This window comes from Plecotus auritus, assembly GCF_963455305.1.
Source record: "Plecotus auritus genome assembly, chromosome: 3".
In the NCBI taxonomy this organism is placed as follows: domain Eukaryota; kingdom Metazoa; phylum Chordata; class Mammalia; order Chiroptera; family Vespertilionidae; genus Plecotus; species Plecotus auritus.
The window spans coordinates 208,303,489-208,324,723 of NC_137772.1; the positions used below are offsets into that span (position 1 = coordinate 208,303,489).

At 36.9% G+C, this 21,235-nt stretch overlaps 2 protein-coding genes across 2 annotated transcripts in view; one reads left to right on the top strand and one right to left on the bottom strand.

Annotated features, from left to right (window-relative positions):
- Positions 1–2,911, top strand: part of ELK3 (ETS transcription factor ELK3) — a 63,237-nt gene extending 60,326 nt beyond the window's left edge. The window contains exon 5 of the mRNA XM_080660350.1: positions 324–2,911. Coding sequence (XP_080516476.1) covers positions 324–422 — 99 coding nt within the window. The 3' untranslated portion in view covers positions 423–2,911. The remainder of the gene's footprint in view (positions 1–323) is intronic.
- Positions 2,912–7,276: 4,365 nt separating this feature from the next.
- CDK17 (cyclin dependent kinase 17) overlaps positions 7,277–21,235 on the bottom strand; it is an 81,389-nt gene continuing 67,430 nt past the window's right edge. Inside the window, exons 11-17 of the mRNA XM_080661760.1 lie at positions 19,637–19,757; positions 15,642–15,739; positions 15,076–15,181; positions 12,635–12,677; positions 11,571–11,661; positions 9,996–10,073; positions 7,277–9,467 (exon numbers count right to left, since the gene is read on the bottom strand). Of these exons, the coding sequence (XP_080517886.1) occupies positions 9,430–9,467; positions 9,996–10,073; positions 11,571–11,661; positions 12,635–12,677; positions 15,076–15,181; positions 15,642–15,739; positions 19,637–19,757 (575 nt within the window). The 3' untranslated portion in view covers positions 7,277–9,429. The remainder of the gene's footprint in view (positions 9,468–9,995; positions 10,074–11,570; positions 11,662–12,634; positions 12,678–15,075; positions 15,182–15,641; positions 15,740–19,636; positions 19,758–21,235) is intronic.

Sequence of the window (21,235 nt, forward strand, 5' to 3'; positions counted from 1 at the left end):
ACGGGCTAGTGCTCCAACCACTGAACCAAACTGGCTAGGGCAGTAGCTTGGAATTAAAAAAAAAAATAGTGTTAGAACATACTTGAACAAATGAAGTACATATTTTATATGCCTAGGCTACTATGAAAAAATAATTTTCTGTGCCCTTCTGTTTGCTGTACGTAATCCTGATCTCATTGTCCTCTTCCAATTACTCATTTGCAACTTACCTGTATCACCGTGGGTGATGACAGAACTGAGCCACCAGTTATCTAGGACTGTAAAGAACTCAAGTTCTTCACAATAGATTTGTAATTGTTGAAAAAATGTTTTGTCCCCTCCAGTTCCCAACACTGCTCAATGGCCACATGCCAGTACCAATCCCCAGCCTGGACAGAGCTGCTTCTCCAATACTGCTTTCTTCGACCTCTCAGAAGTCCTGATGACATCTGGCCACAATGAAAGACTCATTCACTGATGAAGCAAATTTGTCCCCATGGGCTACTTTACCTGTGTCATGAGAAGGACTTTGTGAAACCCTGTTAATTTGGTTTGCACTTTTCATAACATGGATGGTCTAGATATATGTTAGCATTTTTAAAACTTTTTTTTATATTCAAGTATATATGAAAATCTGTTTCGCATTAAGTGAATTTTAATGTTTTTGTTTTTATATCCTCTTAGTTCTTAAGTGTTGAACACTGTTGACAGTGAAGAACTTTTCTTAATGGCTTTCAGTGTAACTAATAAGGATGTGAAGCTTTTTCGCTTTAATTCTGCATATGCTGAACTGTGCTTATATACACTATAACCAGCTGTGCCTTCCCTTGCATTTAGTTTAATGTAAATGCTTTATATATTTTTGAGAGAAAATGTTTGAAAGACAAAGATTAGTATCAAACAGCTCTCTAGTAGAATTTCATTATTTTTCACAAGTAGGCAATATGAAAGCATATTCATATTACTTTTTCTCTTTTGCTTTCAATTATAAGAATTGCCTTAGAGCCTCTTTTGAACTGAAATTCAATAAATGTAATGTCCAAGTAATGTTTTTATAAGAAGAAACTAAGCCATATTTAGACAATAAACATTCATGAAACAAAATGTTCGAAAGTGCATTTTTAAAGAAAGGAACTTTGAAAGGCTAAGCCTCCCAGCTGTTTACCAGCTGTTTACAATCTTTTAGACTCCTCCCAAACAAAACCACTTGATGGAAAAGCTACAAGTTTATTCTATCCATACCCCTGGAGTATTTCCTAGGTTAGCATATTCTTAGTTCAAGAAATTAGCCCTGGTTCTCCCCATTTTCCATAAAGAATCACACCCTTCCAATACATTTCCTATATCATTATGAGCTAAGGTTTCTCTAAACCCCTCGAATTATTAACATTTAAAAATCCTATGCTTTGAAAGAGGCTCACAGACTCGTGATGAAAACAATGAAGAAACAATCTTGTAATACCAAGTATCTTCAGGTGTATGGGTATAGCCTTGCTTGTGGAAACTGAGAGGTTATTACTAACTTTAGGGTGAGAATTAAGGAAACCTGATGCAACAAATATAAGATTCTTCAGAAACCTCATCAATGTTGAATTGATTATGTAACAATTTGGAACACTCAACAGTAATTCTTTTGTGTAGTGGAGTTTAGAGCAGGGACGATAGGAATGTATTTTCTGTTCCTTCAAAAAATCAGGCACCCACCTAAGGCATCTTTCTGTGCATTATGAAAGTTCTAATGGTAAGAGAACTGGAAAGTGCCCAGTGCTTGCAATTCAAGATCAGATTAGTTATTATCCTTAACTGTAAGTAACAGAAACCAATTTGACATGTGGCTAAATAATTAATTGCTCCAAACCAGGCATCAAATAGCAGGGATAAACAAAACAAAGCTTGTAAAAACACAAACATTTCTTGGATTTTCAAAAAAAAAATCTAAAATTTTGTTATGATATAAATGTTGAGATTTCCAATTGGAATTGAGCATCTCTATGTGAGGGATGTATGCCCTTATTTGGAGGAAAACCCCAAACATTCCAATATGCATCTTTGAAAATAAAATAATGGGGTTGATTCCAGAATCCACAAACAGACACTACTGTCATGGGCTAAGGATAATTCTGTACAAAATAGCTAATCCAGCTGATATTTACTAAGAATGCATCCTACCCAGGTTTCCAGATGCAGACAGTTGCACAGGAGAAGCTGCATAAGGCCACATAGCTCATCGAAGGTAGGACAGTGGCTGGTGCCCAGTCCAGTTCTGCTTCCCTTCTTAGCTGTAAGTAACTACCAATCCAAAACTATATGTTAGGCAAAAAAAACAGAGCATTAAAAAATTGTCAAGTAAGAGAAGGATGCACTCCAAATGCAAGAGTCTTAGATAAACTAATTAAAAAGAAAGTTCCATGTACAAATATCACAACCAAAATATTTTTAAATGTAAATACTGATTGGAAAATTCAAATGACTGTATCTCTGATTCTTGTATTCCCTTCCTCCAAATACTATGATTAACATACAATCTAGCTCCATTTATTGGAAATGGAAAAATGCAGTAATTTGTGATGGATCAAAAACTTAACTATAACACAAATAGAGAACTAGAGGTATTGAAGTATAACCCTTATAGCTCTGCCTCATTCTGTGTGTGTGTGTGTGTATGTGTGTGGTGTGTGTGTGTTTTTTTTTTTAAATCAACTATTTTAGTCAGACAATAGGTTTCACAGAACATTAAATTTTTTCTTCCTTTTTATATGTCTGCTTTATCAGTGTTAAATTGCTAAGGCTAAAGTTTTATAGAACTATAATCTAAACATTGGTCTCTTTGTACACATCATTTCTCTGACTGCAAATCTTCATGCCCTTTCATATATGTATCATTTTTACTGTTATATTATTTTTGTTCAATAAATACTTTGTGATAAAAGGCAAGTGGGTCGGTTTACTTCCATTTACTTGGGAGAATCCAAATTTCACTTTTCCACATGAGTACACGTTAGAAAATGAGTCTTGTCATCTAGCCTTAAATGTGGTATATTATCAAAACATGCTATGTATATGTAATCTGCTTTGAACAGATACTTAAGGAAACAAAATTATTGAAAATGAACTGGAGAGAAGAAAATGTGTTTAAAAAATGTCCCCTGATCTTTAAAAATCTTAAGTTCTATAACTGTCCTATATTGAGATGGAGGAGGAAGAAAAATTACCCTTTATTCTTTTAGCTACAGCTAGTATCAAACTCAATGGTTAAAGACTGAAATCTTTTCCCCTAGTATTAGGAACAAGGTAAGGGTATCCTCTGTTGCCGTTTCTATTCAATATAGTACTGCAAGTCCTAGCCTGAAGGGGGGGAAGAGAGGGAGAGAAAGAAAGAAAGAAAAAGACATCCAAATGAGAAAGGAAGAAATAAAACTACTTACAGATGGTATGTTACATGTAAAAAACCCTCAAGAATCTACCAAAGAAAAGTTAGAGCAAATAAACTGAGCAAAATTGTAGGATACAAAATCAACATGTAAAAATAATTTGTATTTCTACATACTAGCAACAAAAAACCTGAAAAACTTAAGAAAACCATTCTAGCTACAATATCAAATATAATAATGAATAAATTTAATCAAGACAGCACAAGACTTGTACGCTGAAAACTATGAAACATTGCTACAAGAAATTAAAAGACATCCTATGTTCATGTATTAGAAGACAACATGTTAAGATCACACACAATACTATCCAAAATGACCTGCAGATTCAATGCAATTCCTATTACAATCCCAATGACATTTTCTTTTTCCAGAATAAGAGTAATTTCATCCTAAAATTTATATAGAATGTCAAGGGACGTCAAGAGTCAAAATAATACTTGTATGAACAAAAACGACTCACACTTCTTGATTTCAAAACTTACAAAACCACAAGTAATCAAAACATTGTACAGGTAAAGGACAGAGATTTAGAGCAACAGAATAGAATAAAGAAAGCCTAAACAAACCCTCACATCTATGGTCAGTTGATTTTCAACAAGAGTGCCAAGACCAGAGAGAAAAGGACAGTCTTCAACAAATAGTGCTGGGAAAACTAGGTGTTCACATGAAGAATAAGTTGGGCCTTCACTTGACACCATATACAAAAATTAATTCAAAATGGATTAGCGCTCTAAATGTAAGCAGTAGCAGTATAAAACTCTTAAACAGGAAAATATTAATGACCTTGGATTTGTCAAGTTTCTCAAACATGCTACCAAGAGCAGAGGCAACAAAAGAAAAATTGATACAATGGACTTCATTAGGATTAAAACTTTTACACATGAAAATGACACCATTAAGAAAATGAAAGACAATCCACAGACTGGAAAAAACTGCAAATCATAAGCCTCATAAGAGTCTAATATGTAGAATATACAAAAAACTACAACTCAACAACAAAAAGGTGACACAATTTAAAAACGGGCCACAAGGACTTGAATACACATTTTCCTCCAAAGCAGATACACAAATGACAGATGAAAAGATGCTCAACATCCATAGTTACTAGGGAAATGAAAAACAAAACCACAAGTTTCCATTAGAATGAATATAATAAGTGTTGGCGATTGATGAGGAGAAACTGGAATTCTCACATTACCATTGGGAATGTAAAATAGTGTAGTTGCTCTGGAAAACACTTTGGCAGTCCCTCAAAAAGTTAAACATAGAATTACTAAATAACCAAACAATTCCAATCGTAAGTATATAAACTCAAAGAATTTGTTAAACAAAAACTCAACTAAAGCTTCCAATGTCCACAGCAGCATTATTCACAATAATCAAAAGGAGGGAAAAACCCAAGGTCCATCTACGGATGAATGGATAAACGAAATGTCATATATTCATATCAGAATATTATTCAGCCATGTAAAAAACAATTTCTGACATGCTACATCATTAAACCTTGAAAATATTATGCTAAGTGAAATAGGTAAGACACAAAAGGATAAATACAATATGATTCCACTTTTATGAAATATATAGAATATGCAAATTCAGAAACAAAAAAGTATATTTGAGGTTTCTAGGGACTTGGGGTTTGAGAAAAATTAGGGCATATTTAACAGGTACAGAGCTTTTGTTTGGAGTAATGAAAATTTTGGAAATAGTGATCATTGTGAATCTAATTAATGCCATTGACCTGCATATTTATAATGGGTCAAAATGGCAAATTTTTTGTTATATGTATTTTACCACTATTAAAAAAATAGTCAACAAAAACACTCAAAAAAAACCTTCATAAATTGTCTTGAATCCAAAAGATAATTAGAGCATGTTAACAAGACTTTCAAATATAACCTGGTAAAGCACCAATAAAAATGCAGCTACTTCTATATAAAGTGACATATTCATTGAGTTTATATTCCAGAAAACAACATCACTTGGAAGAAAAACAAAAGTCATCCTGTTTCATCTTTTAGAGCCTTGTAATTTAAGATAAATCATAAGTGTTCGAGATTCAAAATTTCTGAGTTTCCAAAAAATTAATAAAGGAACTGCCTTATGACCCAGCAATTTCTGGAACTATATCTGAAGAAACCCAAAACACTAATTCAAAAGAATGTATGCATCTTTATGTTCACTGCAGTGTTATTTACAACTAGAAGCCCGGTCCACAAAATTCATGTACGGGGGGTCGGGGGGCGGCTTCTCTTAGCCCGGCCTGCACTCTCTCCAATCCAGGATCCCTCTCGCAATCCGGAACCACTGGCTCCTAACCACTCACCTGACTGCCTGCCTGATGCCCCTAACTGCTCTCCCCTCCTGGCCTGATTGCCCTAACTGCCTATCTGCACTCCCCCCCCTCCCAGGCCTGATCCCCCTAACTGCCTATCTGCACTCCCCCCCCCCGCCTGATCCCCCTATCTGGGCCCCCCTGCCAGCCTGATCCTCCTAACTGCCTATCTGCTCTCCACTGCCAGCCTAATCCCCCTAACTGCCTATCTGCTCTCCCCTCTGGCCTGATCCCCCTAACTGCCTATCTGCTCTCCCATCCTCTCCGCACCCTTCAGACCCCTGTGCAGGCGTGCTGAGAGCTCTCTGCCGCGGCCCCACCCCTGTTCTGATTGGTCATTGCATGACAACATCCTGGCCAATTTGCATATTCCTCTATTATTAGTATAGATAGCCAAGATTTGGAAGCAGCCCAAGCACCCATCAGTAGATGAGTGGATAAAAAAACTGTAGTGCATTTACACAATAGAATACTATTCAACTGTAAAAAAGAAGAAAATCTTACCTTTTCCAACAGCATGCAGGGACCTGGAGAGCATTATGCTAAGTGAAGTAAGCCAGTCAGAGAAAGACAAATACCATATGATTTCACTTACATGTGAAATATAATAAACAAATTAACGAAACAGAAACACACTCATAAACACAGAGAACAGACTGACAAGTGTCAGAGGGGAGGTGGGGTTGGGAGACTGGCTGAAAAAGGTGAAGGGATTAAACAAGTAAACCTCACAACAATTTGGTGATCACCAGAGGGAACAGGAGGTAGGGGAGGCAGAAGAGGGTAAAGGGGGGTTAAATGGTGATGGAAGGAAACCTGATTTTGGGTTGTGAACACACAATATACAGATAATATTTTTAGGACTGTACACTTGAAATCTATATAATTTTATTTACCAACTAGGGGCCCAGTGTATGAATTTGTGCACAGGTGGGGTCCCTCTGGGTAGCCTGCAGGGATCAGGCCAAAACCCACAGTCCAACACCTCCTGCAGCTCCTACCTGCCGCTCCCGCTCATCCCAGCCCCGCTGTGCCTGCCGCGGGCTCACGGCCAATCAGTCCTGGTTGGGAGAGGCTCATGCTGCCGCAGCAGCGCTTGCCAGCCATGAGCCCTGCATCTGGCGCCCTCCCAAGGGGAGTGGTCTGCGGGATCGGGCTGAAACTGGCTCTCGGACATCCCCCGAGGGGTCCCAGATTGCGAGAGGGCACAGGACAGGCTGAGGGACCCCACAGGTGCATGATCCGGCCAGAGAGGGACTGCGGTAGGGCTCTAGGGCGTGTCCAGCCCATCTCGCTCAGTCCCAATTGGCTGGACCCCAGCAGCAAGCTAACCTACCGGTCAGAGCATCTGCTGGTGGTCAATACACATCATAGCGAGCGATTGAGCAGCCTTAGCATATCATTAGCATAACTATGCTTTGATTGGTTAGTTGGTTGTTCTGCCATTGTGGTCTATTTGCATATTACTCTTTTATTATATAGGATTATATAGGATGTCATCCCAATAAATTCAATAAAAATTTCAAAAAAATTTCTGAGTTTCAATTCTCTTCATTGAAGAATTTCCAGGATCTGAATGGTACTCAAGTATAAAAAACAACTCCCCAAAATACAAAACAAACAAATAAGCAAACAAAAACTCCCACCAAAATTCCTTAATAAAATAAACAATCCTAAGACTTCCTAGGAAGAAGAATTTTACATAACTGTATTTCTTCACACTTTATATGCAAGAATCAAACTTATGAATATGCCAAATTTGTAACAAATCAAATATATAACCTCCAAAATACAATATATGACACATTATAATTGAGTGCTATCCTATAAAACTACAGTAGATTACTGTAGTTTGACCAGCACAGATATAAATTAAATATTACCGCACAATGAGACTTCATTACCTTAAGAATGAGTCTCATAAAAGAAAATGATCCCATCCTACACCACAGCCTTTTTCCCCCAGAAAGAACTGTGACAACAAAACCAACATCTTAACAACATGAAGATTTTGTTATTATAAATTTCAAAACAAAAGGGAGGAATTTCACATAATATTTATAACCTTCAAAGTAATACATGTCTGTCAGTTAGAAATAACAGCAGTTTGTTAGGCTACAGGGTTTAACATAAAACTTATTTACAAATGTGAAAAGCAGTAGTGGTCCAATATTCACCATTACACATAAATCTGTTTCTTCCAGAATTTTTTTTTTAAAAATTAAAATTTCACTATCATGAAATATTAAAATAACACCCTAAACATGCCACAATCACTATTCACAAATAAAGTTAAAATGAAATATACAAAAATTCACTTAATACTGTTAAATAACAATAAACTACAAGATTTCCTGAACAGAAATGGTAGGACCCCTGAATGTTTTACAGTGAATGAATGTCAGGAAGAAACTTAAGTTATGACTATTTTCATGATATATAAGCCAAAAATTTTCATGACCATCTCAAAATATACCAATTAAGATTTGTAGTTTGTAAGATGCACTAAACAAACAGTCCTAAAAGTTAACCCAAATGCTTAAAACATTGTTACCAACACCAAGGTGTGTTTATGATGTTCAAAGAGATGCATAATTAAAACTGTAATTTTGTATCTGGTAAACAGATAATATCTACAATGCTTTAAAACAATCCTCTAAGCTCTCTCTTCTCTCATTTGTATTTATCATGGCTCATTTCAAAGACATATTACAGCTTTCAGCTGATTCCAAGTGAATGTTATTAAAATACACACATACAGACAACCCCCAAATAAAATAAATTGTTCCTCAATGATATATCATCCTTTCTAATAAAAGAATTGTATTTAAAACAAACAAGACCTCTCATGTTTGGACTTGTATGGTTTTGTCTGAACTAAATTAAAGCACGATGTAAAATAGTTAAGTGTATTAGTAAAAAATAGCCAATAATATGCAGTAAAATTTCTAAAATGAGGAAAGGTAAAAATAAATAATTTTGGTGCTTTAATTTTCTGGTATCTAATGTGAGATCCCCAAAATGTCAGGTGTTCACTTGCTTGAATCAACATCTGCATCACATGTTTTCCTAAACATAATGTGCTTATCAATTTCTTAGCTACTCTATTTGCCAATGTTCAATAAAAAAGATTATATAGATTATACAGCATGAACTTAAGAGTGTTCAAGATGGCTCACTTATTTTACTGTTAAGCAAAGCTGAATCTACATTCCAGAAAACACCGCAGTTTAATTTTAAAAACAAACAAAAATGCAGCAGTAAAACAATTCATGAGAAGAAACAGATGCATTCACATAATAAAGCCACTGCAACTTCTTCAGGCATTCAACTGTTGTGTTAAATAAACAGACAGTAGTTATTTAGCAGCAATGATTCCGCAATAAATAATGCACTGTGTTTCAGTTCTGCACAAAAATTGCAGCTACAGTTACATCAATAGCTGTAACCTACTGGCTCTAATGGCAGAGAAGACCTTAAAAACAACTGTACAAAAAAATTGTCACACTGTGACAACAAATATAAAAACAATCTGTAGGTCTGAAATAAAAAGACTCCACTGTGAAGAGGACAGTGTAGACAAACGGAGATTCCAAGTCCACCAAAAGAAATAATTGCCTTCAGATCTGAGTCCTTGATTGATAAGAAAGGCTGGGGGCTGGGCTTGAAACCATGTTATCAGACTTAAAAGAGCATGCTCTGTCTTCTGTTCTTCCCATGTCCTAAAATATAAAGTCATTTTATGAGGCAGTTCGAGGTTCAATTTTATCCCACATACAGTATTTGGTGACTCTAGGATGCTAATGTTCCCACCAGCAAAGCTAATTTTCCATGGTAAGAGTGATCAATACTTTCTTAAATGACCCTTTTGTCGATGGGGTCAGTCTACAGCTTCTATGCTTCGAAGTGATGAACCTGATGACTAGGGAAGCACAAGATGTGTCTTCTGCCTCAGGTACCAGGGATGGCATGTGCAGTGATCAAGCCAGGCCACTTGTAAAAGGTCTCTGTGCCATCTGCAGCTTTCAGGATCCCTGACTTGACTGAGTCAGATTTCTCTCTGAAGAATTACTGAGCTGCCCACATCATACAGAAAAGTGAGAATGTGCAATGCTAAATATACACAGTTGTGGAATGCACTGTACATTGGTTTTTACATCAATAATTTTACTGATCAATTTATAAACCAAAAAGTTGGTTCCATGCAAAATTTCATGATCGACACGTGAAATGGTTTATGACAAACACACCTGTCTCTGGATAAGAAGAATTTCGAAAACCTGGGTCCTTTTGCAACTGAATCTCTTTCAAACTGAATATTGATACACCTAAAATGCATAGACAGGAATTATCAGGTGAAGGTCTAACAGTATTAAAACAAATATAACCCAACTATAGACAAATGTTTAAAAATGAATACTGATTCAACATGAAACATTTATACTACATTTATAAGGTTATAGCCCAGCTGAAATATTTTCCCTTTTGTCCCAATGTTTTAAGAAAACAAAAAAATAATCTCTATTTAGGACCCCCCCACCCCATCTCTGCTTTAAATCATGCTTCAAGTATGTATTTCTCTAAGGAGACTATACATTGAATATTTCTAGGATCTACTGGGTTTGGGAGACCTAATCAAAATGAATTGCTTTTCCTTTCTCTGTCCTTTTCCTCCTTCCTATGACGGCATGAAGGTATCCTCAAACTGTCTTCAGATTTTTTAGATAAGACAAGGATTAGGTTTGTATATAATTGCCTACCTTAAACTATGAAACTTGATATTAATAATGAAATGTAAATATCATCTTAAAAACACCTTTAATTCACCTTTCTCATTTTCAGTCTCTGCCAGAGAGATAATCTTTCTTTAGGAACTATATTGTAAATTCTAAGTGGAAAGTCTTGATTCCAATAAGCAAACCTTGATGAATCAATATTGTCTAGCAAATGAGAAATAAATAAGCTTTTAAAAGCTCAGTTCCCAAATATTCTAATTTCCCAATTTACTTAATTTTAAAGTAAAATATTGAGGTAATTAAAAAAAGGATGTTATGAATAGAATCAAGCAGTTACCTCAGGCACAAGAAATGGGCTGATTTAGTAACTGACAGTAGGCTCACTACTGTCAGGACAATAGTAAAGGAAAATCATCTTTATGTCTTAAAAAGGAACTCTACTTTCACAAGAAAACAATCTTATGTTTTGGTTGTGTTTCATTGTGTTTTTTTTTGCCTGAAATCTATTTTTTAACAACTCTGAACCAAAGCAATACAGATTGGGACTAAAGACAATGTCTATCATCAGATGGATTTCCAACTTAAAAGTCCAAAAAGATTAACTACCCATGCCTAAATACTATTGATTTCTTACAGAGTAGTGGTAATGTGCTCAGTGTTAAATAAATTAAAACATAGGCAACCAATACATCAAGGAATTCTGATCTAATTACAAGAAGACTAGAATTTTAGGCTTAAAAACCAATAGCAATCTTGCCCTGGCTGGGTTGGAGCATCATCCCGTGCACCAAGGAGTTGCAGGCTCCATTCCCGGTCAGGGCATGTACCTAGGATGCGGGTTTGATCCTCAGTTGGGGCTCATATAGAAGGCAACTGATCAATGTCTCTCTTTCACATTGATGTTTCTCTCTCCCCACCTTCCTCTCTCTCTCAAATCAATAAAAACTATCCTTGGGTGAGGATAAAACAAAACAAAAAAACCAACAGCAATCTCTTCCTAATCCCCTAATTCACCTCAGTCTCCTGCCCTGAACAAAAGAAAAGAAAGAAGGTGTGGGGGAAGGAGAAGAACACTAAATTTTCTCTTACTTTCAGGTAAAGCATGTATTCTTGGTCCCAGACTTCGAAAGTACACATGTTTCATGGCCTCTTCTGCTGAAACCCTTTTCTTCGATTCATACTGTGAAAAAAGCAAAGAATTGCTTCATTAACTTTTTCTCTAAATACTGTTACAGGAGGGAAGTTAGCACTACTTTATTTTGATTACTTAATACAATCACTATTTTCAAAGAACCAATTTGGAGGTACCTCAGATAAGCTCTAATTTGAGTTGCTATCTCAGCCCCAAATTTCCAAGATAAAGTTGGATATTACCTAAAAATTTAGAACCCCTGTATTTTTTGAAGTGATGAAAAATTAAAATACTTGAACTTTGGTGTTACTTTTCTTCATGAACACCAAAGGATCATTGAAAATATATCTCTATGACAGACATTATTAAATTACCTACTCAATACCCATTTCCCCTTTTCCCTTGATAGGTAACCTAGATTTATTTCAGGTGTCCATGCTTCAACTCCAATAGATGGATCATGAATCATGACTGTCCTAGTTTGGGCTAATTATTCAATTCCCAGACTCTCTTACAATTAATGTTCTGGCCAACAAGAGTTCGTTTTGAAAAAAACCTTACAGGGGTTTCTGGAAAAGCTTTGGCTTTTCAAATACAAAAGGACTAATGTGGCTGACGCAAGCCACATACTCTTTCTCCTCCCTGCTTTGAATGATGACATGAATGCTATTTGGAAGTGCAGCACCTTGTACAGAAATTAAGTATAAGGAAGACAAAGAGAACATAAGAAAACACAAATTGCAGAGAACATGGCCGTGACATAGTTGATCTCGATGCCAGCAGCTAACTGCCTTAGACTGTTAAAGGTCACAATGAGAGACCCACCAAACATTTAAGAGAGACCATAATATTTTTACTTTAGCATATACCTTAAGTATGCTAGATACTACAATAAATAATATTATTTAATTGTCATGACAAATTTTTGAAGGAGGTATTATTGATCTCATTCTACAGATGAAGAAACTGAGTCTCAGAGAAGGTAAGCCATTTAACAATTACAAAATAACATGTAACTTACCTGAAGAAATTTTGTTATCAATTCGATTCCTTCAGAGTCTAACCTGGAAACAGCGAAAAACAAGTGGCAGTTTATTCTCTTTTATCTTAGCATATAGCAACTTTTCAAACAAAACTACTTTCCAAATGTTTTAATCTGTGAAACCTAGTGCTCTAAATAGCCACTCTTGTTCTTTCAAATAGACCAAAGCTGTTTTATCCTCAAAAGACTAATCTCACCACTTATTTAAGAAGAAGCCATAAATAACCGGGTGCAAATTTAAATTTCCAATATTCAAGAACAAATTAGATTATTAAAAACTATGGAATTTTTTCTGGTTTTGTTAATCTTCACCCAAGGATATTTTTCCATTTATTTTTAGAGAGAGGGAAAGGGATGGGACAGAGAGAAACATGGACATGAGAGACATACATTGATTGGTTGCCTCCCACACATGCCCCAACCAGGGCTGGCGATCAAGCCTGCAACCGAGGTATGTGCCCTTGACTGGAATCAAACCTGGGACCCTCCAGTCAGTCCAAGTGCTGATGCTCTATCCACTGAGCCAAACTGGCTAGGGTAAAAGTAGAAAATATTTTTAAAAATCACCATTCTGTCTCAAACCAAAGTAACCTTTGTTTATCAAGAAAGCTTAAGTAAATTGCATCAATTTTCAGTGTTCCACTGAAGGCAAGAGTACAAAAGCATCATTTTCCTATTATATAGGTGAAAACAAGGAGAAAAGTGACCCCACTATTTATCACTGTGGTCAAGACAAACAGGTAGTCTGCTGAGCATGGAGTACTAGGAGCTATAAAGTGCAATTTAAATATGTCTCAGTAACTTCATAAAACTTAATTTACAGGGCTACAAAGCCAATGAATGATGCAGTTGATAAAGATACATAATTATAGCGATGAATTTAATATAATAGGGAGTAGAGGATTTAGGGGTTTCTTAATGGGATAATCTCCTGATCAGAAATCACAAGTTCTCTCTTGCTGCCTTTCACTTGCAAAAGCACAGTTATGGATAAAGAATATTTTCCCACCTGAGGGCTCCTAGTGAGTATTGTGGATGCTGTGGCCTAGACATTTCGCCAGACTCTCAATCCTCTGTAGTTTGCCATTCTGACAAATACATAGAGCTCCTTGGACACAGACAAACTCAGTGCTAAGATCATGGAGAATCTGCTTTAAGGAAGAGCTTTAACCTTCTACACTGGACAATAGCAAGCAATAGACACATAACCAAAAATAGGATTTATGCTACTTGGAAAAGACACACACACAAAGTCCAGCACATAATATGATTCTTCCTAAGCAGGAATACTTAGAATGTTATTAGTTGCTACAGTAACAATAAGAACATCAACTCACATAAACAATTTAAAGATATTTTTGGTATCAGAACTGTATTGCTATTCTTCCATAGCCGCAGAATAAATGAAACTAGATCAAATGTTTTATGCTGTGAGCAATGTGAATAGCATTTGAGTAAAACAGACATTGGCCTTATTTGGTACCTTGGTGCCCTTTTTATATTTTTTAAGGAAAGATGGAAAAATACAGTCAAAGACATTATTCTGTTACTTACTAAAATGTAATGCATTCTGCAAGTCAAATTTTACTAGGAGTCAGGTGGGGGGTCTGGGGGTAGGTCTCAGAAGAAACTAATTGAATGGCCAAATTGAGGATATGAAAGGTCAGAGTTCATATTCTTCAAATACAAATTATTATGTGATTAACTTTGACCAAAATACTACTGAGTCACCTTTTGTCAGTGTCAAGATTTTACTTATAACACTATCTTAGGTTTTTAAAAAAATATAGCCCTAGCCAGGTTTGCTAAGTGGTTAGAGCATTGGCCCACGGACTGAAAGGTCTCAGGCTCAATTTTGGTCAAGGGCATACAAATACCCTGGTTGCAGGCTCGATTCCCAGTCCCGGTCAGGGCGTGTGCAGGAGGCAACTAATCGATGTCCCTCTCTCACATCGCTGTTTCTCTGTGTCTCTCCCTCTCCCTTCCACTTTCTCTAAAAATCAATGGAAAAAATACTCTTAGATGAAAATTAACCAACCAACCAAACAAACAAAAAAGTAAAGACTAATTCTGTAGAAAGCGAAGCAGAAATTTCATCATGGCACTGAATAGGCATTAATTACTGTCTTCTTTCTGGTAAAGGGAACATCTATATAAAGTCTAGAATTCTAATACATACATTCTATATTCACTTTGTATACAGCTGAATTCTGTGGGCACATAACTTGGTGATGCTTGGTCACTGAATTATAAAATTAATCTGACACAGGAAGGAAGGCTCAATTAAATTAGTTACTAAAATATTTAAGAATTGTGTATGTGTACTAAATATTGGAACCTTACTGTGGATAATGCTTCATGAGAGTAAAAAGAATCAAGTACATAGTCCCCCTTTTACTTAGAGAAGATAAAAAAAATACCTGGGTGCATGGTTAATTAGAGGCTGTGGTTTATATTTTGGGAAGTTGTAGTTCTTGAATTCATCATTTGAAGAAACACCTGGCCAAGTTTCCTGAGATGGAGTCCCTAAGTTAAAAAAAATTATATACATATAAATATGTAAAAAATTATTTAAATATGTAAAAATTTATATATATGCAAATATGTATAAGCAGGCAGAGCTAAGAAAGTGTTTTAAAGAACAATTTATATTTAGTAGATGATCTGACTTCAAACTGAAACAGAAATGACAGAAATAGTAAACATATGGACTTTTTTAGGAATATGCAATGATGCCATAAAAATGATGATGCCTAATAGACACCTAAGCTAGAAATATTTCCTAGTAATATGATAAAGGTCAATTTTCAATAATATTTCTCTTCTCTGTTCTTTCACAAAGGTGGAACTCAGTAAATAAAAATTTACCTAGAAGGATTTTTATTTATCATAATTATTTAATTTATAATTCATAAAACAAATAGCTCTTTATGTTAGTCTCAAGTATCAAATTTTTAAATACAGTCTTTAAAAGATTTCTTGTTACCTAGCAGTCGGAAAATTAAGTGCAGTTCATCTTCCACAGTTGATCCTGGAAATAGAGGTCTTCCAGAAGCCATTTCAAAGAAAATGCAACCAACACCCCTTTAAAATATATCATAAAAAATGATGAGTAAACCATTTACATATTATGACACACAATCTTTTCCTTAAGATGGCCTCTCTGAAGAATTTTGTAATAGTCTGCTTTTAGAAAACCTCCTGCAGAGATATTAACATTTATCCTATTTGTCTCAATTTCCATATTGCTATATCCATTTTTCACACATCAAATATCCAGCTACCCTCTGCATGATACTTGAAGAGTAACAGTAACAATAGCTAAGAGTGACTTAATGCTTACTATGTGTTAGGTAGTGGGTAGCAGGGGTAGGGAGAAGCAAATGACTCAAGATGTTTTTATGCAGAAAGCAGAGATAGAACAGGTAGGTGCAGGACAGAGTGTTCGAGTGTTCGTGTGTGTGTGTGTGTGTGTGTGTGTGTGTGTGTGTGTGTGTGTGTAAGAGAAGGAAGAGAAATGGATGGAGGCTAAGTGAATAGATACTCTCGTCTACAATTTGTGTGACTACAGCCCTCCCATTTAAGGAGAATCACAATCTAAAATTGTATATAACATTTAATTTTATATATTAAAACTAGAGGACCAGTGCACAAAATGGGGGGGGGGGGTCCCTCAGCCCGGCCTGCACCCTCTCCAATCTGGGACCCCTCGGGGAACATCCCTCTTGCAATCCAGGACCACTGGCTCCTAACCACTCACCTGCCTGCCTAATGCCCCTAACCGCTCCCCTCCCTGCCTGATCACCCCTAATGACCTCTGCCTGCCTGACTGGTCGCCCCTAACGGCCCTCCCCTGCCGGCCTGGTCGCCCCCAATGTGCATACGGCTGGGGTCCCTCAGCCCAGCCTGTGTCCTCTCGCAGTCCTGGAGCCCTCAGGGGATGTCCTCAGGGGAGCAGGCCTAAGCCAGCAGTCAGATATCCTTAGCTCTGCTATGGAGGCGGGAGAGGCTCCTGCCATCACTGCTGCACTTGCCAGTCACAAAGTTATACAATTTTTATAAATATTGTTGAAGAAACTGATAAATTTCAGTGCCATGAGGCATTACTTTTCTTTCTGCTCCACCTCTTTATTGAGACTTTTGTGCAAAGCATAAGGCTGAGGGGATGAGCAGGTAGAGCAGAGTCAAGTTGCTTTTTCCAAACGCTACATACCATACTTAGATTTTACATAGTAGATGCATTTCTGAATGACATTTTGAATTGGGTATATTAGATTTTGCTAATATCAACTCCCTTTACTCATAGAGACTATTTTTAATGATGTTTAAACATTTCATACTATGAGGTGCAAAATATTTTATTTCAAGAATCTTTGTGCATTCTTTCTGTAGTAAAGTGAATTATCAACATGGTAAGTCTATTTGGGGGGTCTGCTTAAAATGGGGCACACCAGTAATAAATTCGGTTCTAACAATGACTAATTCGCACACCACGTGTGGCGTTAGATGGCTATTGGACATAACCATTTTTTTTTTTTTGGTCCCTTTGCTCCCACAGCACCTGCTTCAACCAGAGGCAGTGTCTTGACCCTCCATAACCTCTTTGTCATGGCAACCGCGGGGCGTCTACTGCCTTAGGTCTTGGCAGTCAGCCAGGTTGCAGCCAAGATGGCAGCAACGCTGACAAATGCGTGTCAGGGGCGGGGTCCTGCGGGCAGAGGCGGGGCAGGGAGGCACACAGGAAGAGCTTTCGGGCAGGCCAGCTGAACCCAACAGAGTCGTACCAACAGCTTCCCTCCTCCTCTCCTCTCCTCACGGGGGCCGGCGGGCTGATGGCTGAGGGGAGCCGCAGCCACTGGCGAGGTCAGGTGCGGGCTCACGAGGGTGGGGAGCCTGGGGCGAGGGTCCGCTGGGCGGGCGGGCACTTCTTCCCAGGGTTTCGGAGGGTGTTGGGGGCTGGAAGAGGGAGGCTGCTGGGTGGGACATTGCGAAGGAGGGGTGAACTGCCACCTAGAGCCGCGAGCCGCTCCGCCCCACCACTGGAAGCCATGAGTCACCCAACTTTTCGCAGCAGTACCTCCAGTCAGCACTGAGGACATTGGGCAAGCTGGAGGAGGAACACATGGTGATCACTCTAGTGAGAGACACTGCCTAGCCTGGACTGCTTTTCAAGCTCCACATTTGTGTCACAAAAGCAGTTATTTTAAAATCTGATCCGCTGCCTCAGTCCTACCCCCTTGGTTTGAATTTTCTGCGCCGGGAGCCGTGAGCCACCCCACCCTGCTGCTGGGAGTGCAAGCGGCTGCGAGCCGGTGGGGGGCTGGGGAGGGACCAAGAAGTGCTCAATGCAACTCATGGTGACCGGTCATCAGTCTGGTCGTTGAGGTCATTAAGGGACACTGGCCTTTTATAATGTAGATGTTATATAAGAAAATGATGGCACCATAATAGAAAAAAATATGATAGTTCCTCAGAAACTTTTGAAACAGAATTAATTACCATATGATCCAGCAATTCCACTCCTAAGTATATGCCCAAAAGAACTGAAAGCAAGCCTCAAAGAGATAGTTGTACACCCATGTCCATAGCAACATTATTCACAATAGCCAAAAGGAGAAAACAATGCCAGTGTCCACTGACAGATGAATGGATAAATAAAATGTTGCACACCTATGCAATGATTATTTAGTCTTAAAAGTCAAATATTTACAATGTGGGTGAATTTTGAAGACACTGATGCTGAGTGAAATAGGTCAGTCACAAAAGGACTGTATAATTCCACTGATATGAAGTACTTAGAAGAGTCAAATTCAGAGACAGAAAGTGGAATGATGGTTGCCAGGGGCCGAAGGGAGGAGGATATAAAGAGTACAGTGGGAGGAGGATATAGGGAGATGTTTAATGGGTACAGTGTTTCAGTTTTGCAACATGAAAAAAGTTCTGGAAATGGATGGTGGTAACAATGTGAATGTCCTTAATCACAGAGAACTGTGTATTTAAAATGGATTAAAATGGTAAATTTTATTTACCACAATTTAGAAAGTAAGTTTAAAAAAATGTTATACAAAACAAAATTATATAATTGTTCAACCCAGGACAACAGAAGGAATTATATGATTTATCACTACATGAAGGCTACAGGCAATGAAATGCAACTGCATTTCAGAGGAAAAAATTGCCACCGAAGGCAAGGTTGTATTCAAGAAGGATTTATGAAAAATTGTATTTTGAAAGTTCCTAGGTACAGACCCATTAGAGAAAGAGCAGGCATTCCAGATGGATGGATTGGTGTGAGCACAGCAAAAGCGGGAAAGCCCAGGTTATGTTTGAGATATAATGAGTAGCCCATTTAGCTAAAAGGGAACATCTGTGTAAAGGGATCCTCTGAAGTAAGTTGGAAAAGGTAGCTTAGAGACATTTTATGGAGACTATTATTAGGTACCAGATGAAGAACTGTGCCTTATTCTAAAGGTAATGCATAGGGAAGGAGCAAAGGTGTTTAAGTGAAGGAGTGTCATGATCAAAGTAGTGTGTGAGGAAGATGGCTATAATATTTTATTATTTTTAGATTACATTAAAGCAAATAGATTTTGGTGACTATTAAATGACAATAAAAACAGTAATTTTGTTTTAAATTACTATGTACCACTCTTCTAAGTGCCTTGTGTGTATTAGCTCATTTGGCCTTAATATTATGCACAGAACAATCATTTAAAGTCATTATTGTTACCATTTCCTTTCCTTAAATGAGGAAAGTAAGGCACAGGTCTATAATCTGAATAAGGTTATTATACAGTTATAAGTGGTAGAATTGTATTTAAACCTAGGTGATCTTACGTGCCAGAAATCTTAGTCACTGCTTATCTCATGGCTCTTTAAAAATAATATCTCCTTAAAAGTCAAATACCTATCAGTATGCCCTGTATTTATGGCTACATTCTTTCAAAATTATAAATAGCAATAACATCCACATATATTTACCACATGTCAATCTGTGTTGAGTACTCTGAGGAACCGAGAAGCACATCAGGTGGCCGGTACCATAGTGTGACAACTTCATTTGAGTAGGTCTTTGTGGGAACTGACTTGGCTCTGGCTAGTCCTTCATAGGGAAAGAAATAAAGAAATAACTATAATGAATTTCCCAGCCCATGCCATCACCATGACTCCAATCACTAGGATGACTGAGGTGGCTACTCCGTAGCTTTTTAAAGCTTAACAAAATTAGTCTTATGATTTTTTTTAAGTGCGCATGGTGTAAGGTCAGCAAATCCTTATGCAATTAAATTAAATAATAATTATCTCACAATCAGGTATTATGTTTACTCTTAAGATATTTTCCTGTTATCCATGAATCATGCCAAAATTATTTCCTAGCTAAACTTAAATTAATGCAAAATGGACAATGACATTGAGATGAACAATTTTATTTCTTACAGCTATAGGCTTTTGTCAGCTTTAAACCTGATTCCAACTTTCATTTGCTACACCAATTTTTATCAAAAACAGAGAGAAGCTCTTGGTCTCAAACCTTTTTTCATCTCTAAACCTACTTTTTTAAATAATTACTTTTTAATTACAGTTGACATACATTAGTTTCATGTGTACAACATACTGATTAGACATTTATATAACTTACGAAGTGATCACCCTGATAAGTCTAGTACCCATCTGACACCATCCTGTAGAGTTTTATTGACAATTTTCTTGCAAAAATCTAGAGAAAGTTCCTTAGAATAAATTACACTGCTTTTCTGTACTCTTTTTAAATTTTAAGTAATATGGATAATTTTAAAATAAGACAAACCTCACTGCCTTTAAAGGGTATTATTAATTGTTGTAAATGATATAAAACACATACCATTCCTTTGCCAATTTAATATGGAATTCACTGATTATCCAGAAATAAGGGTGAGAGTTCACAACTTTCCCTCTTGAGCCACTGGCATAAGAGAGTTATTTTTACTACCTCTAAGCCTTGAAATTCTGAAGGAGCAACTTTAAAAGATTTCTGAAGAAATATAAATTTATTTTAATATGTAGTTTATTTCAAACAAGGAATAATTACTTTAGGCTGTGATTTCTGTTATATATAACATGTATCTGATTAAAATATTACATCTTTTAAATGTTATAAAAGGATAATTTAATACTTTAAATAAACTGAATTAAGTCACTCCAATGAAACCAGAATTTAAAATAATAGGTAGCATTCATACTATTTTTGTTTGATGGCTAAAGGGTGTAACTAGAACAATGATGACAATATTTCATTTAATTACAAGTTTTATTCTACCGCCCTAACTTGGAAAAATAAATTCAACAAATTATTTTCTTACCAATTTTGGTAATTAGCAAGATGAGAGCAGCTTTTTGATCGCTCTTCCTGATATGAATAGTGGTTATATGGGGGCAAAGGACAGGGCCACAAGTTGACTTATCCTATAACCTATGGCATCAAAACAATTGCCAGTTATAGTTTCCTCAGTACCTTACTCTCCTACTCCTGAGAGAATTCTGAACTAGGGTGCTTGTTCACACAGCGTCCTGGTTCACAATCTGAATTTCAGCACTGGCATG